At 40.7% G+C, this 17,257-nt stretch overlaps 1 protein-coding gene across 1 annotated transcript in view; it reads left to right on the top strand.

Moving 5' to 3' along the window:
• The window catches only part of NAV2 (neuron navigator 2), a 242,657-nt gene extending 230,333 nt beyond the window's left edge, over positions 1-12,324 (top strand). The window contains 6 exon segments of the mRNA XM_009334531.1: positions 379-533; positions 1,027-1,098; positions 1,589-1,785; positions 2,240-2,358; positions 7,352-7,555; positions 8,608-12,324. Coding sequence (XP_009332806.1) covers positions 379-533; positions 1,027-1,098; positions 1,589-1,785; positions 2,240-2,358; positions 7,352-7,555; positions 8,608-8,733 — 873 coding nt within the window. The 3' untranslated portion in view covers positions 8,734-12,324.
• Positions 12,325-17,257: the final 4,933 nt, after the last annotated feature.

Below are 17,257 nucleotides of genomic sequence, written 5' to 3'. Positions count from 1 at the left end.
TTGATTTGGTGTATGGCGAGTTGAACAAGTTCCTGACAAGAGAGAAAAATACATTTCAGGCCTCTGAGTGTCAGATTAGGACAGCATGAATGAAAAAACACAAACCAAACAAGAACATCTTACCCCCCTTTAGGCCCTTACCTCACACAGGATTTCTGATACAGTCTTTGAATCTTCAGCGTAACCTACAAAAGAGAAAGAAACCCATATTCTTCCGTTTTCTCATGGAATATGTGTGCATTTGTAAGATGGCAGGCTCTTTTGCTTTAGATTTCATGACAAAGCTAGTAGCTTATTTATCTTAACTGGATTTTCAAGGAATATGATGAAAACTTTTCTTTTTTTGTCCTTTTTCTTTTCTTTATATATGCTTTGCAGGAACTCCGCCAATACCTGTCCAACCTAGCAGACCAGTGTAACAGTGAAAATAATGCTGTGGATATGCCTCTTGTAATCATTTTGGATAATTTGCATCATGTTAGCTCCCTAGGAGAGATCTTTAATGGACTTCTAAACTGCAAGTACCACAAATGGTAAAGAAATAATATCGGAACGCATTCCAAATTTCAGTACTGCCGTCAGACCACCGCCGTTGCAAAATGTGATCACAGAACCAAACTCTAGATTAATTTGGTAAAGTGGACTGAGATGGCCAGGCCGTCCATATTATGGACAGCACTTCAGAGGTTTTTTACTTCATAAAATGATCGATTCCTCTGAAATCAGTAATAAAAAAGTAGTAGAGGCTTTGGGTAATTTGCATTCACTTCATGCAGTAGATCTTCAGTACTAAAACCCCAGTTTTAGTGAAAGTTCCTGCTTTGAGATTTCTGTTTTGTTTTCAGAATTTGATGTTCTCAGAAGTCAGATTCTCAGTAGAGAATTTGGTTATAAGTAACTACAAAACCCTTCTTTGACAAAAGAGGTTTGAGTAACCTTGTTTAATGTTGAGATCTTACTAAAAAGTTGTTTTTCAAAATTTACAAGTATGATTTGCTTGATTTTTATTTTTTATTTTTTTAATAGTCCATATATTATTGGCACAATGAACCAAGCCACCTCCTCAACACCTAATCTTCAGCTTCACCATAATTTCAGGTACTGTTTATTCATGTTTTTTATTTATGTTTGTGGGCTGGCAAAGGAGTAATGGCTACTGAGTCATCTGAAACTGTTCTTATCAGCTGAAATAGCAAACTGGGAGAGAAATACCATTCGCTACTAGTTGCTGCCCTAACATGTCCAGCTTTGTTACGATGCTGTTACTAAAGTGTTATGAACTGTGGTTCATAAAACTTTTCCTTTTCAGAGGATTGTTAAGATATTTGATCCTCTAACAAATTTTATATAAGATAATAGGCAAAGCAGATACTGAATGAGAAATAAGCTGAAACAATGCACAATACAAATTGTTTCATCTAGTGAACGCATGGTTCCAAAATAATTTTTGCTAAGAAACATATGTGACTGGGGTAACCCATTTTGATCATGATAATCATCTAGAAATAATGAAAGAAATTTAGCCCAGAATAGGTATGTTCAGTAGTATAAAAGAGAAATAATGGACGTTTCTGCCGTTCTGCCGTAGATGGGTGCTATGTGCTAACCACACTGAGCCGGTCAAAGGCTTTCTTGGCCGTTTCTTGAGAAGAAAACTAATTGAAACAGAGATCAGTGGCAGGATGAGAAATGCAGAGCTGGTTAAAATTATTGATTGGATTCCCAAGGTCTGGCAACATCTGAACAAATTCTTGGAGGCTCACAGCTCCTCTGATGTTACTATTGGTAAGTGCTCTGCCCATATGCCCAGGCATATATAAATTGTATGTATTTTATTCCCTTGTATATCGGGTGCATCCTTGTACGTTTCCTTGTGCTATATCAGATAAAAAAGGTTTCTTTAAAACCCTACTTTTAGGTGGCAGCGTACTCTGAGGCAAACTTACGAGAAGTTTCTAAACTTTTTTTTTTTACTTTTTCTAAGAAAAAAGGACTTCTTTCTAAGTCCTGGATACAAACTGTGTTATGAAATTTGGTTAATTGTTTTCACCTTCAAGGCTATAGTTTTTCAAGTCAATTCAGAGGATTTTTGAGCTCTCAGGAAGAGCAATTCACCGGGTAGCTACTTATGTTCTCTCATCCTTGGCTGCTTTCTCCAGAGAACTGGAAGCTGTTTGATCCTATTCTGAGGCATATCATAATCATGATTTGAGTGTAATACCCGAATTTCCCTTTCCAGGTCCACGGCTCTTCCTCTCCTGTCCGATAGATGTAGATGGTTCTAGAGTTTGGTTTACTGACCTGTGGAACTACTCCATCATCCCCTATCTTCTGGAGGCGGTTAGAGAAGGGCTACAGGTGAGCAGGCAAAAGTGAAAAATCATAGGTCTTGAATGGTATCTATTCAAAAGGCAACACAGCATCGGACAAAACTGAATAAACTGAATAACAACGTTTTCTGTAGATACACCTTTGCACACTGAATACCTGCATGTCTGTGAAAATGTAACCTAAATTGTCATTCATTTCAGTCAGAATTATTCTCATCAAATGATTTTGAAATATAGAGTGGAAGCACTAGAAGTCCAGATGAGATTTTTTTAAAGGTGCTTTGATGCCAAACTACTGATGTTTTCAGTGGGGGGAGTTAGGCACCCAAGTATCTTTCAATAATCTGTTCCAGAAGCACACCTTAAAGTTGTACTGTGCCTCTGAAAAACGTGTTTGTGGTCATTAACTTCGTTATGCAGGATTTTCCTTTGTAAATCAAATCTTTCAACAGAGGAGGAACAAAGCTGTGTATGCGAGAGAAACATATTAATGAGTGACAGGATCAGTATCAGTGACATTTTGATTACTTCTCAGTCTACAGGATGAAATTTTTAGTAGATTCCTTCATAATTCTTTCAGAGGCCATAGTGAAATAATCATTGATTGCCTGTAGTTAGCAACTGATTCATACTCTAGCAATTTGGATAGTTTTAAGCGTTGCCACAGAATTCTTAGCGTCTCCACGACAACAAAGCATGTTGGAATCAGGAGGAGGGTTCAACAGAGGATTGCTATTGACTTGCCGTGCAACTATGGAAAAAATGACCTTTTTTTATTCTTCAGGCCTCTGTTCACAGAATAAGCATGGCAGCACAAGATTTAAAAGACATTTTTGGAGGTAGCATAATCAAATATCGGTAAATTCTGTGCGTTGCATGCATGAAAGCTAAACATAAGATCACACATACAGAAATAAAAAGGTGGATCACAGTGAAAGTCTAGAAGACTGAAAAAGGGCTAAAGGTAGATGGAGAATAGGAAATTATGGCAATGCATTGGGAGCTTGTGTTTTGGTAAGAGGACAAATGCCACTTTGAGGGCATAAGCTATAATTACATCTGATAGAGGCAGGAAGAGAATAGTACTTCTGTATGTAAAAAGACTTATTAGAAAGATAAAGTGGAAAGGGTTCAGAAAAAAGCAGTGGGTATCATTAAGATACAGGAAGCATTCAAGGAGAGATGAGAAGCTCAAACTATTCAGTTTATTCAAAAGGAAGCTAAAATATTACTTGGTCTGTGGGAGTCTTCGGTTTTAGTCTTGCAGGGAAAAAAGTCTAGTGGATGTTTGACAAGTCTGGACTAGAAGAATTCAAACTATAAGGAAGACATGGCTTGTTATTAGTAAGAATAATTCACAGTTACGAAATTTTACTTACAGAAGGAATAGGTTCTCCATCACATATGTCTCTGTGTCTGAAGTCTTTCTGAAACATGAAATAACTCCAAGTACGAGCTCCATGGAGAACCAGTTGTGTTGCAGAACGGTTCCTTCATGTTTGTGAAAAAGTTCTCTCCATTCTGCTACTGCTTAGTGCTCACCATTGCAGTGTTTGTCAGGACGCCTTGCCATTAAGATATGTTAAAAAAGTGTAAAAGATTTCTTTGGGAAGATACTGGGGTTTTGTTTTGATTTGCTTGTTTGTTACGTTTCTTTTCTATGCACTACCCTTTCTGTAGTAGAGGTTCAGCTCTCGTCTGCATGGGAGTACTCTGCAGAGAATGGAGAAATCATGAAGATGCACCAGTCTGAGTACTTGAAGAAGTACTAAAAAAAAAGAAATAATAAAATGGGATTTTACATTGTCTGGTTAACAACCACCTTGGGTTTCATTTGCTATGTATACAGGAGATTTGTAGGTATTAACAGAGAGCGAGAGAAGACAACCCTGTCATAGAAAACAGCTTTTACTAATGGCTCCTTACAATTCTATGAAATACATGAAGAATTCATGTATTTGTGCAAACTGTGTTTGCCTTTTGAAATTTGTCAGTGCCTGGAGACCTCATTTTCTTTGAGACGATTGTGTTAAGCTCTTAGTGAGGAACATGATAGCTCCTAAAGTACAACACACAGAGAGGAACTTTGCTAGAAATAGAACAGGAGAACCATTTTACATAAAACTTCCTATAAAGGAAGGTAATGGGAGCCAATAATCTTTGTGACCTAAAACAAGCGACAGGAAAGCGTGTGACTTTGTTTCCTCCTGGAAAGGAGAAAACTGATCCTCACAGTGATGCTTGGGCTCCTTGTACTGTGTTTTGAAGCTCTCCTATCGGCTGATCAGTAGGTGTGGAAAGCATTGAAAAATCAGTAACAGAAATGAAGAGAAAGAACAACAATTAGTAAAACCATCTTTTTGCTTGCTTGTTTTGTTTGCTTGCCTGATATCTGCGTCTTTGCTTAGGTTATTCGAACGGCTTGCATCCCAAATGTAAGGATTTCAGTTTCTCACTTTGTGCTGTAGAGTCTGTATCCGCTTCAGTCCCATTTCCCCAAATTCCACTAATTCATTTCCCTTTAAATAATTTCTCAGTTTACTCTAGAATTTCTCTTTTGTTGAGTCTGTGGATAAGAATAAGACCTCAGTACTTGAAGAATAGCCAGAGTTGTGCTAATTAACATGCTAATGCTAGAAATGTGTGTTTCATTTTGGGATATTTTCTGTCCCCCACATCCACAAAGGCTCCTCCGAGAACACATCATCTCTCATGAAATTGCCTGCCAGAAGGGAAGGGTGGACTGCTGATTTCACTCTGATCTCTGTGGATCTAAACTGAGCTATTTTTATATATCTGTTTCTCATTTGGAGAACTATTTTGGGTCAAAGACAAGCGAGCCAAATGGATCCTTACAATAATTGCTCCCATTGGAGCTGAGTTTTTTTGTTCTTCAAAACAGGGATGTGAAAATTAGAGGGTTATGTAAAACCCCAGTTCTTCCTGCTTGGTGTATCGATACAGAATGCAGCACCAGCAAAAAAAGGACCCAAAATCCCTGCGGCTTCCTGCCACCGTCACTCGTACGCCAGTCATTTCTCTGTGGTGCTTTGTGAAGCAACCTGTTAGATTCTTGCCCCCGTAATTGCTCTCTAGAAAAGGTACACGTGAAAGGGAAGGACAGAACTGGTTGCTGTGGAAGGGCACAGTGAGTTAGTCATTCGGTCTCTCATCTGCTGAAGATATGTGATGATTTCATATATCGAAATGGGAATTTTACTTATTAGCTAATTTTCAGAAATGAGCTAGAATCCACATGGACTTTCTAGGTAGCAAGGACATGTGAAAAATATAAAATCCTCTCCACTTACCAACTGACATGTATTGCTGTAAATTCAAGAACAAGATTAAAGTAGGAGATCTGGGTTACCACAGCTTGAAGACATTATTCTGGGAAAATAATATAGTATAGTATTTGGGTTGTGGAAGAGGCTGTGTTTAAGATTGCCTAGCACCATCTGCTGGGCACCTCTGCTCTGGGCTGGGACTCGCTCAGTTCTGCTTCAGAATAAAGCAGATGCTGGTATTTAGAGCAATTTAATACTTTGTGATTTGTGCGTGGCATTTGGCTGTCATCTATGACAAAGCTTGCATTCACATCTACTATCATCTACATTTCACTTAAATTTAAGTTTCTTGTAACCATTACAGGGAGGCTTTAGTACAATCAAGGACTTCATTCGGTGTCTGTAAATTAACACAGCCAAATTTTCAAAGAAAGGGATAGGCTGTGAACTACATGACATCATTTAGAATGGAAGTCGTTGTTATTTCGTAATATTGCCGAGGAATGTCTGTCAAAGTGCCATTCTGACAGCACTTGCCTGATGGGTACCTGCAGAAACACTCTGCTGCCATGCAGGAAGATCAGATTTGGGTTCATTAACCATGTATCTAGATGAAGTCACTCTTCTGCGGTCTGTTTGGATGCAGCATTTTGGGGACCTGGTTGCACTGGAAGCAGTTGTTTGCTTCTGTAGTGGAAGAATGTTCCAGGGACTTCTGGTAAAGTGAAGAACAGCACTTAAAAGCTCAAAGGTTTGCTCTGACTGTTTGGCAGTGGGGAGGATAACAAAATGGGTGCGTGCAAAAAAATCACAAAAAAAAACGGGAATAAAGAGCTATGAGGAAAGTGAGATAGTCTTGGATCCATTAGAAAGCTGATGAATTTCTTTGTTAGACCACTGCTTTTCCCCCTGTGTGTTGTGCAGGAAAGGGAGAGTTCCCTGAATTCAAGTGACAAAATGCCAGTGACAAACTCCAGTTGCTGAAGGATGTTTAGGCTGAAATTTATTAAGCAGAAGTAAACATTTTTAAGTCACTTGAAGTTGTATTTATGCTTTTGAAAATCATATGGACTAAAATGAATTTATTATCTAATTAAGGCAAACTTAACCGAACATAACAAGAATACGTTGGGATTCAGTAACACAGTCTGTTCAAAACAGAAAAAGTTTTTGAAATAAAGCTTGCTTACTTGAAATAGGAACATGAACATAGCCAAATCCTGCTGGCGCTTTTTCTTGGTTGAGTACAAAGAAATTCCCCTGACTTGAAAACCTTTTGCTGTGACATCCATCATTATTGCCTGATGACAGGTCTCACGTTTCCTCCTATGCATTCCACTGACGGCGGTTTCACGATGACAGCAAACGTAGATAAGGCAGCTGCTGGTGCGATCCAGGTGTCAACATTGACGGCTTCTTTTGTGTATTGGCTTTAATATTTAAGTTAACTTGAGTGAGGTTATTTTCAGGTCTCCCTTTCTTCAGCTGGTGCCCACAGAAGGGCACTTCGGCCTTAAAAGAGGTGGTCAGCCTCTTCCAAATCAGTTGCCATTAAAAGTAGCTAAAACTTTGTATGTCATTAGCGTAAGGGAAATCTCATTTGGTTTTTTTTCAGCCCTGCTTGGAAGTGTTTTCTGTAATTCAGGACTCATGGCACATTCATTTTGGTTAGGTAGGCACTGAATGAAATGGCAGACCAATAAGAATGTTTTGCACGTTTTTATGCTTTTCCAGTTGTATGGGAGGAGAGCGCCCTGGGAGGATCCTGCCAAATGGGTAATGGACACCTACCCCTGGGCGGCCACCCCACAGCACCATGAGTGGCCTCCTCTGCTACAGCTGCGGCCTGAAGACGTGGGCTTTGACGGCTACTCGATGTCACGGGAAGGCTCGACCAGCAAACAAGTTCCAGTGAGTGATGCTGAAGGAGATCCTTTGGTAAGCTCTCGTTTTTGAAATGGCAGAACTGCTTCATTTCCCTTGTTTCTAGGGACTAGAAGCAGGAGTAAAAAAGTAAAGGACAGCTGAGGAGTGATTAAAAGTTTTAGAATGAGAAGGCAATGTTTCTGGAGAAGTCATCAAGTCAGCTCGGGGAATGCATTTGCACAGAAAGCCCGTACAGTTTTGCGAGAAACAGCAGCAGAAGTTTTTCAGATTAATTTGTTGAGGATGTTTTGAGGATAAGTATAATAAACTTAATTTCTACACTGTGGAATTAAATATGTGATCTTGTTACACATATTTGAATAACACAGTAGAACCATTTCATTTAGCCTGTTTTGCCACTATCACAGAATCACATGCTGTGCGCTTGACACCAAGTGAAAACTGAGATTTTCAAAGAATATATGAACTAATAGTCTCTGACTGCTGTCTAATTTATGAATCAGAAATACCACACAAGCATATAGGGAAATGTTAACATGTATTTGTATAGAATGTATAAATTGAGCTTGAAGGTAACACTAGATACCCATTTTCTTCCAATGGGAAACAGTTATTGAAGCTGCTGTGCAAACTGAATGCCCTGAAGCTGTTCTGTTGAGGTCTACATTTTTCTGGACAGCTGGGAGTATAGAATGTGTATTACAGTTTTTACTAGCTCATATGTACATACACAAATATCAAGCTAGATACTAGGACATTGGGATTTGCCTCTTCTGACTGATCTGTCCATATTTCCATGGGTCAGAGGAAGAGGGGTAGGATGCTTGCAGAATCCTGTCGAGTATGGCTGTGGACTAATCCCTTCAATCTTCTCATTTTCACCTTTACTGGAAAAGCATACTTTTTACGACTAACTTGCATGCTGCCATAATATGATTTACAGTTAATTTCTCTTTTCGGAGACTCAGTATTAATCACCCTGCTTGTTTCTTCCTTTCCTTTGTTACCCACTGGCAAAGTGAATGCCACCGTAGCTTTCATATGGAGTTGATATTCCTTCTACCTCAGAATACAAATAATCATGAACTTCTGTGCCTTTGCAGATGAACATGCTAATGAGACTGCAAGAAGCAGCCAACTACTCAAGTCCCCAGAGTTACGACAGTGACTCTAACAGCAACAGCCATCACGATGACATCCTCGATTCGTCTCTGGAGTCGACATTGTGATCCTCCTCAGATAGAAATAGGTGGTTTCCATTACTGCTCTCCCACTTGGCAAGAACCCTGATCACAGACTCATGAAAAGAACACGTTCCTGGGCTGGGCTGGGATCTCAGTATTAGAGCTGCATGAACAACAGGACACTTGGAGTCAGTCTTGAACCTGGGTGCAGGCAACCCAAGCAACCTTTGTATTGTTTTTCTTTTGACGATGATGAGAACTGCACTATTCCTTTGTTTTCTTTTGTTTAGTTGCTGTAAGCTCTCATGCCTAAGATACTGAAGATGTTAAAAATAATCATCATTACTAAATTTGAAGGGGTGGGGGCAGTGGGGGGGACTTCACAGCTATGAAGCAAACAGCTTTGTGCCATGTACTGTCCAGAAGGAGAGGGGAGAGGAAATCTTTGCCTATGCTGCTTCTGACCAAACACATTTAGGTGAGGGCTGGACTTTTACCAATCAGCTTTGCGGATTAAACTCAGCTTCATACAGTTCTGGTGCTATAACCGTATCGCTTGCCTTGGTAGTAATACTCAATAAAGGCAAAGCTGCAAAACAGGGAAGTTTGAATAAATATTTAAAAAGAGGAAAAAAAAAAAAAAAAGAAAAAGCGCTGCTCCCCTTGCCAGTCTGAGACCTTGGCTTTCTTTCATTGTGTGTTTATAAAGATATATATATAAATAGGAATATATAAATATATATATACAGTCTGAACAAATCAGGTTTTTTCAAACACTGTGTAACAATCAATCCTACTACAAGTGAAAGATCAGGTAGCCCTTCGCTAGTCAGGGCCTGATTCTCTTCCCACTTACATCCGTGTAAGCAACTCGGTTGACTTCGGTGGCATTACACCCGATTTATTTACACTGATGAGAGTGAGTTTCCCTCCTCCGCAGAAGTCAGCAAAAGGGCCATGCCCCGTGAAGTCCTACAGCTCCAAAGGACCTTCGGCAGTGCACAGGCGTTGTGAGCCCTGTACACGGAGGTGAGCTACACCCCTGAAAAAGGGGTTAATCAGACTTTCCGTTTTGAATTCTTGCCATGAAATGTTACAGCTGTTTTCTAAAAACTTTGGGTTTTGTTCAGAGTTTTTGTTCCAATCAGCACAACCATAAATGGGTTAATTAAAACTCAGCTCTGTGACAGTTCCAGTGCTACTCTGGTAACAACGTTTACTTCCATGATTTTTCTTTTTAATTGGGGGGGGGGGAAGTATTTTGGCAGTATTCAGGTCTGGAAAAAAAGGAGGGAAGGTACTGCGTCTTTTAAGTTTAGCTGGGCCATGCTTTTGAGTTTTGGCAGAGCTGTGAACCTGGTTTTATTTCTCCTCCTCTCTGAACGCACACACCTACACTACCAGTGTTAAGGCTTGTACTTCTGTTGGGGAACAAGAACACCTCCCAGAGAATTGCACTTTCCTTTTTACGGAAGCAAATGCTTACACCACCATCACCACAACGTCAGCTGTACCTCAGCAAAAGCGTCACTCCTCAATATTGATTTGTACTAGCCTTTCCAGCTATCTTTTGGTGCTGACTTTTAAAGCGATGCCTTATTTTGTACTAATTGTGTTTGATTAAATTAGTGCTGTATATTATGGGATTTTATTTAAAGAAACAGGGCTAAAGTCATCTCTTGGAATATCATAAGTTGCTGTGAATATTGTTTGTATGAGATACTAGAATTTGTTTAAATGTGACAAAAAAAGGAGGGAAATGAGATAACTTTTCAGGTTCATATCAATCCGCAGCTAATAAATCACTGAAGAGCTGTTTTATCCACGCAGGAGGAAAAAAAAAAAAAGCTTTTCAACTATAATAAATGCTGTCATTAATAAATTACAGGAATATGCTGGTTCTTCAATGTACAGAAAAAACCTTACTACAAACACTTTTTTAAGAGCTTGTGGGTTTAAAGTAATATAACAGACAAGTTCATGCTTCTGTGACTCAGCTCAAGAGGATCGTTTTATTATACCTCATGACTTTCTGTAACATAACTGTACTTTGTCTTACTGAGCTGGTCTTGAATCTGCTCCTGTTACAACTTTTAAGTGCTGATGACTTTTTTTTTTTTTAAGAAAAATATTGTAAAAGAAAAATTTAAATATTTTAATGATGGGGGTGGGAAGAGCTTGGTGTTGTTACTGTTTAAACCTTATGAACTCTATTTCATTATTTCACTGAATGGAATACCAAGGGTTACTCAGCCAATGTTCCTAACCCAGTTCTTGGTACTGTAAAAATGGGATAAATCTGTATGGAATCAAATACATAGCATGCTGATAATGAGTTTGAGAGAGGTTAATTTTTCCAGTAGTCTTGACAATTACGCTTCCCAGCACTGACTTCACCTGCTACTACTGTGAATTTTGGTACCTAATCCCCCAACTGAATCCATGCAGATAGAGCATGTGCCTGTAAAAAAATCCAGTTGCAGGGCTAGGGCTTTAAACGGACTTAATATCCTAGAAAATTTCTCAGTTAACCTTTAACTGACTGCTATAAGACATGATTAAAATGGTGTTTTATTTGTGGGGAACGGGGTATTTTTTTTTTTCCTCATGTTTAATCCTGTGCTTAAGCTCAGGAAGAAATTTCTGTTATCTCTTATTTTTTATTGACACTACCTTGGATTACAGTGAGAGAGGCAATTTTGAGTAGGCTAGTCATTCAAGCATCACAATATTCAGTGTCTTTTCTGAAACTTCGGGAAGCAGGGTGACCTGTTGCGCGCACGTCTTAGTTTTTATCAAGACTTTTCATAGATTAAGTCTTTCTTTAAGTGACTTTGTTCTCATTTAAGGCTTTTTCAAAATGCTTCCTTTTTTTTTTTTTTTGCCTTTTTTTCCTTACAAAGTTGGCTTGTTTAAAAAAAAATCAAGAAGAAAGAAATGCAAGATTCTATGCAACATTCATGTTGAGTTATAAATTGAAAGTATAAACCATTTTCTTTCCTTCAGAACTGCCAAGAATGATACAGGCCATAAATGAGATGTGGTTTATTTGGGGAAGGGGAGGGAGGGGGTTGGTTAGCCTTTTTGTACATTTTGGAAGAAGCAAACTGATATTTCATTGTTGATGCTTAACTTCGATATTATGTGTATGAAATCTTTGTCTAAATGTGGCAATTTTCTTTCAAGAAAAAAATACAAAAACAAAGCAAAAAAATCTTTCTTTGTCGATATTAAATGGAAGGTTGCTGTTTTGATCTAGTCGTTTCCAGTGGAACAGTTTATGAAATATGTTCTATAAGATGTACATTTTTTCATTGTAACATAGAAATGTAAATATTTGATTAAAAGTGCTGCATTTTGATGAATTTTTTCTAGCCATTTTTAAAGAGAAAAACTAGGAATTGAGTATTTTGTGTACGTTTATGATGTTTTCCATTTGCTCCTCTCCCTATTTAATTTTCAGTTCTCATTTAGGATTGGAATTTGTGAATGGTCTATTTGAGATCATGGCTCCCCTTTCTCACCCTCCCCGTTTCTCCCCCTTCCCCGCCCCCTGTGTCATGGAGAATAAAGCTGATGATTGTACCAGTCTTAAATTATTCATGATTCAATAAAATTGATGCTTATTTATTCAGATCTGTGGCTTTCCAGAACTTTTTGTCCCTTCTTAATCAACGGTTTCTGTTTTTTTCTTTGAAGGTTGTGGGGTTCAGTTCTTGTTTTTATTGGCTTCTTATAAGTACTTGTGAAAAGGTGCCAACAGCCCTTACCCACATCCAGGAGGAAGTTTAGCAGAGGGACTACACTGATACAGTTCTCTCCCGTAGCTGATGTTTGCACACAGTATCCGTCAAGATCGGATCAAGACAAGACTGGTCTATCCGTTTAGAGTGTCTCTGCATAAAGCTGTCAGTCATACGTGGCCAGCAGGCTGGATGTACCCTGACACCAGCTGGCGCCAGCTTCTTTTTCAAGAGAAATAACCCCTGTTGGTCACAAGGGCTGCGCGTGGGAATGTATGTTAGGCTTATTCTGAACGTGCTTTGCAGAATGAACTTCATAGAATCATAGAGTGGTTTGGGTTGAAGGGGACCTTTAAAGGGCATCTAGTCCAACACCCCCTGCAGTGAGCATCTTCAGCTAGATCAGGGTGCTCAGAGCCCTGTCCAACCTGACCTTGAATGTTTCCAGGGATGGGGAACTTCTAGGAGTGCTTAACTTGGTGACCCCGGGCAGACCAGACTGCTCACTTAGAATAAAATCATGACATTTTTCTCATTTGCAGAAAAAACATGACAGAATTTTTCTGGTAACTTTGCAAAGGCGAAGTATTGTTGGCACCACTTTGATCTCCAAGGCAGGCTCTAGACTGTGTGTGTGCCCCAGCGTGAGTATGAAGCCATCTACAGGTCTTCACTTGCTCTGGTAGGTCTTTCAAACTATTTTCATTCTCATCTCTGGGGAATTGATTTAAAGGAAGGAAACTTCAGAGCATAAAGCAATTCAGTTCCACACATTGTTACAGTTTCCTCTTCACCCATTTGATAGAGACACTGTGATTATACAGTAATAAATGTATGTTGGTCAGTAAGAACATGTAGGGATCTATTCTCCTTTCTTTCAAATAAATGCTCTAGCTCAAGAAAAAAACTACTCTCTTTTCAGAAAGGATAAATCCAAAAACCTCTGCACTTAAAAGTGTAAGGAATAATTCTCAACAGTAGTAATTATTTTCCTGGAGACTATTTTCTATTCATATTTCTGCTTTTTTGACAGTTCCTCATAGTTATTTTGTTCTCATTTGAACTATTAATGTTGGTAGGACGGATTCACCTATATGAAAAAGTTTTGAAAGAGAAGAAATTCTGCTGAAAATTGATGATCTATGTTCAAGTTAGTTTAACCTAAAAATAGTTTTTTCTTTTAATAATGCAGCAGTGCAAACTGTAACTCAGAGCTGAGCTTCTGGAATGTGGTCTTCATCTGTCCCTCCACAGCAATTTTCCAGAGGCAGAATAGTTTTGGACGTGCTCGAGCAGATTTTTCTGTGTTCTGTAACCTTCCTTTGATTCACAGAATTGCGTGTTTTAGAATTGGCCCTGGAAAACGCTCCAGCCCTGATCTTGGACAATGTTTCAAACAACACTGGGCTGGCACTAAAATGCTTAATATCTCTCAGGTACTCTTCTTCCCTTTCTTTCCTTTTTTGGCTGCCCCGTCCCTTCCCCATGTTCTTGTTCTTCTCTGCTCTGTGCACTCTGTCTCGTACACTCATCTTCACTTTTTTTTTCCTCTACCTCATCTTCTCTTTAACCTTTATTGCCCTGCTTTTCTGTTTCCAACATCCTATTTCACTCTTATTTTATATCCTTCCCGGATCCACCTCATCATTTCTCAGTGCCATAGGATCAGTGCTGACTTCCCTTCTGCAATGTAAAGGGAACTTCCCTGGACCCATTTTATGAACTCAGCCCGCAGTCTGTGACATGTACAGACTTCGCTTTCCACTGACCTTTTCCACTGGTATCTTGAAGTAGTCACTCATGGTGTGGAGACATCTATTCTTCATTGGATTCTAGCTTTTAATGTGGGCAATCGGTCTGGTTCTCTTTGCTCCACAGCTTATAAGCCCCCACTTGGCACAGGGAGGACCCATGTGAGGTTGCTTTTCATAGCACACATTTGTGGTGTGTGTCGGCAGGAGAGGAGCAGCTGCCCACAGACCCTATAAGCCCACAGTCATTCCCGCCCCATCCTTGTTTATCAGGAGAAGTCTTTTGGGGGTTAGAGCAGAGCACAGCAGCTGAGGACAATTCCTATCTCTGCCAGTGGCAATGGGACTGACTGTAAGCAAATACTTCCCCATCAACATCTCCATTTGCTTAGCACACAAAGAAATCCATGTTCCTCTCTCCTTTCTTGATCACAGAATCATAGAATGGTTTGGGTTAGAAGGGACCTTTAAAGGTCATCCAGTCCAACGGCCCCCTGTAATGAGCAGGGACATCTTCAACTAGATTAGGTTGCTCAGATACACAGATACTTTTGATTTGCTCCTTTGCTGGAGACTCAAGGAGACTGAGCCAGTTGCAGGGGATGGAGACCATACTCTGCCTAAGCATGGGTAATTCCTCCCCCTGCTCCTGTAAGAAGTTCACCCATGTGGGGTTGGGCAATTAGGAGGTCTGAAGGACCTTAACATAAGATGGAATCCACAGGCAGATGGGAGGAGGTTGTGCTTCCAGTGAGATCTTGTAGTAATCCTGACTGAAAGACCACTGTACATCAAGGAGTTGGTGATCCACGTAGCAGTTAACCTGAGTATGCCCAGGCCTGTGCTGTGCTCTGCTGCCCTACGTTGCGAGACCAGCACGGTCTTCAGGCCTGTCGTGTGCTGCACAAACCCCTTGTCCACAGGATAAAGTCAGCCAGCTCATTCTAACAGAGGAGCCTGCAGGCAGCTCCTGCTGGGTAGCGGGGAATAAGCCACCTGTGTGTCCTTGCCTTTAACCATGCAGCAAGAAGTTCTCATGAGTATATCCTTTCCATTTGACAGCAGAAATTATGAATAGAGTTGTTTTCTTGTAAGAAAAAAATCCTATACTAGGTCAAATGACCACACCTATGGATGGGGTATGACCAGCATGCTGTGTGTGGATTGGAGGCCCCTTCGATGCTACACCACTCGGGGTACCCACCAGCTAAAGGGACATAAGATTACCTATGCTATTCTCATCTTTCAGTGTTAGCTCTAATAAATAGCACTTCGATACCTCTCTGAATCCGAGTGCCCTTCTTACGGAGATCATAATGAACCAGCACCACCCAGTGTAAAACAGATGTTAGGACACAAAACCCAAGCCCAGTGAGGGAGGAACAACCTTGTAAGCTCAGGTCTGTGTGAGCCACTAAACCTCATCCACAACGGTATTTCTGGCCATGTTATTCCACTGTTTTCAGCTTCCCGCTCTCTGCATGCACCCCCACCCATCAGTCGTGACTGTTAATCTATTTCTGCACAGCAGTGCACAAGTCATCCATCAGGATCCTGGAAGGCATTGAGGACTGCTTCCTGCTGCAGATGCTGGACATGCAGAGTAGGAATGGCGCATTGCTAGATTGCTGCTCACAAACCAGTAAGACTTAATTTACAACATAACTAGCAGTGGTAGCCTTGGGTACAGCGATCATAACACGGTGGAGCTGAAGATCCTGCTGAGCACGCTGAAGACCGGTAGTAGGACAAAGACCCTGGATTTCAGAAGGGCCAACTTCAATATGCTCAGAGACCAGCTGTGAGAGAGTCTGTGGGAAGCACCCATGGAGGGCAAAGGAGCTTGCGAGTGCTGGGATTTACTCAAGAACAGCCTCCTGGAAGCACAAGAACCACCCATCCGCTACAAAGGGAAAGGGCGAAGGCAGAACAAGAGACCACATTGGCTTAGCAATGAGCTTTTGGGTGTGCTTAAATGCAAATAAAAGACACATACTGGCTATGGGAAGGTGGCCAAATACCTGTCGAGGACTACAAGAACCTTGCTGGGATATGCAGAGCTGCAGTCAGGAAGGCTAAGGCTCAGCTAGAACTGAAATCGGCCAAAGATGTCAAGAACAAGAACAGGTTCTTCAGCTACATGAGCAGTAAGCAGAAGCGCAAGGAAGGCATATGTCCATTGCTAAACAGGGCAGGGAAACTAGTTACAAATAATGCTGACAAGGCAGAGGTTCTCAAGACTGTCTTTGCCTCTGTCTTTACCTGCATAGCTGGACCCCCGATCACAGCCTCAAGTAGCTACAACAACATTGTGTGTCGACCCACCATTAGTGGAGGGAGAGCTGGTCTGCATCTTCTTTCAAGTGCTCAACCAGCGCAAACCTATGCGCCTGGGCAGAATCCACCGCAGGGTGTTAGGAGAGGTGGCTGACGTTGTTGCAAGATCACTGTCTATAATCTTTGAAAAGTTGTGGAGATCAGGGGATATCCCTGATGACTGGAAGAGTGTAAATGTCAAACTCATCTACAGGAAGGCCCCAAGAGAGGACCCAGGAAACTGCAGGCTCATTAGTCTTCAGTCCCTGGGAAAGGAATGGAATGAGTCCTCCTAGAAACTATTACAAACCAAATAAAGCAGGTGATTGGGAAAAGCCAGCATGGATTTACCAAAGGCAAATCATGCCAGACTCACACGATCACCTCCTACAACAAAGTAACATTTTCTGTCTACATGGGGAGTACAGTAGATGATGTTTACCTGGACTTCAGCAAAGCATTTGACACTGTTTCACACAGCCCTCTCCTGGACAAACTGGCAAAATACAGATTGGTTGGGTGATCAGTTAGGAAATTGGCTAACAGGCAGCACTCAGAGGGTGGCAGTCAATAGGTTTTACTCAGGCTGGCAGCCTGGCGCAAGTGGGGTCCTCCAGGGATCAATACTGGGCCCCGTGTTCAACATCTTCTGGATGATGGGATTGAAAGCACCCTCACCGGGTGATGATACTAAACTGGCTGGTGAGGTGGACACATCAGAAAAGAGAGCCATCTTACAGAGAGACCTGGACAGGCTGG

This window comes from Pygoscelis adeliae, unplaced genomic scaffold, assembly GCF_000699105.1.
Source record: "Pygoscelis adeliae isolate BGI_AS28 unplaced genomic scaffold, ASM69910v1 Scaffold171, whole genome shotgun sequence".
Lineage (NCBI taxonomy): Eukaryota > Metazoa > Chordata > Aves > Sphenisciformes > Spheniscidae > Pygoscelis > Pygoscelis adeliae.
Note: the sequence above shows the minus strand (reverse complement) of the source record. Positions and strands in the feature narration are given on the sequence as shown.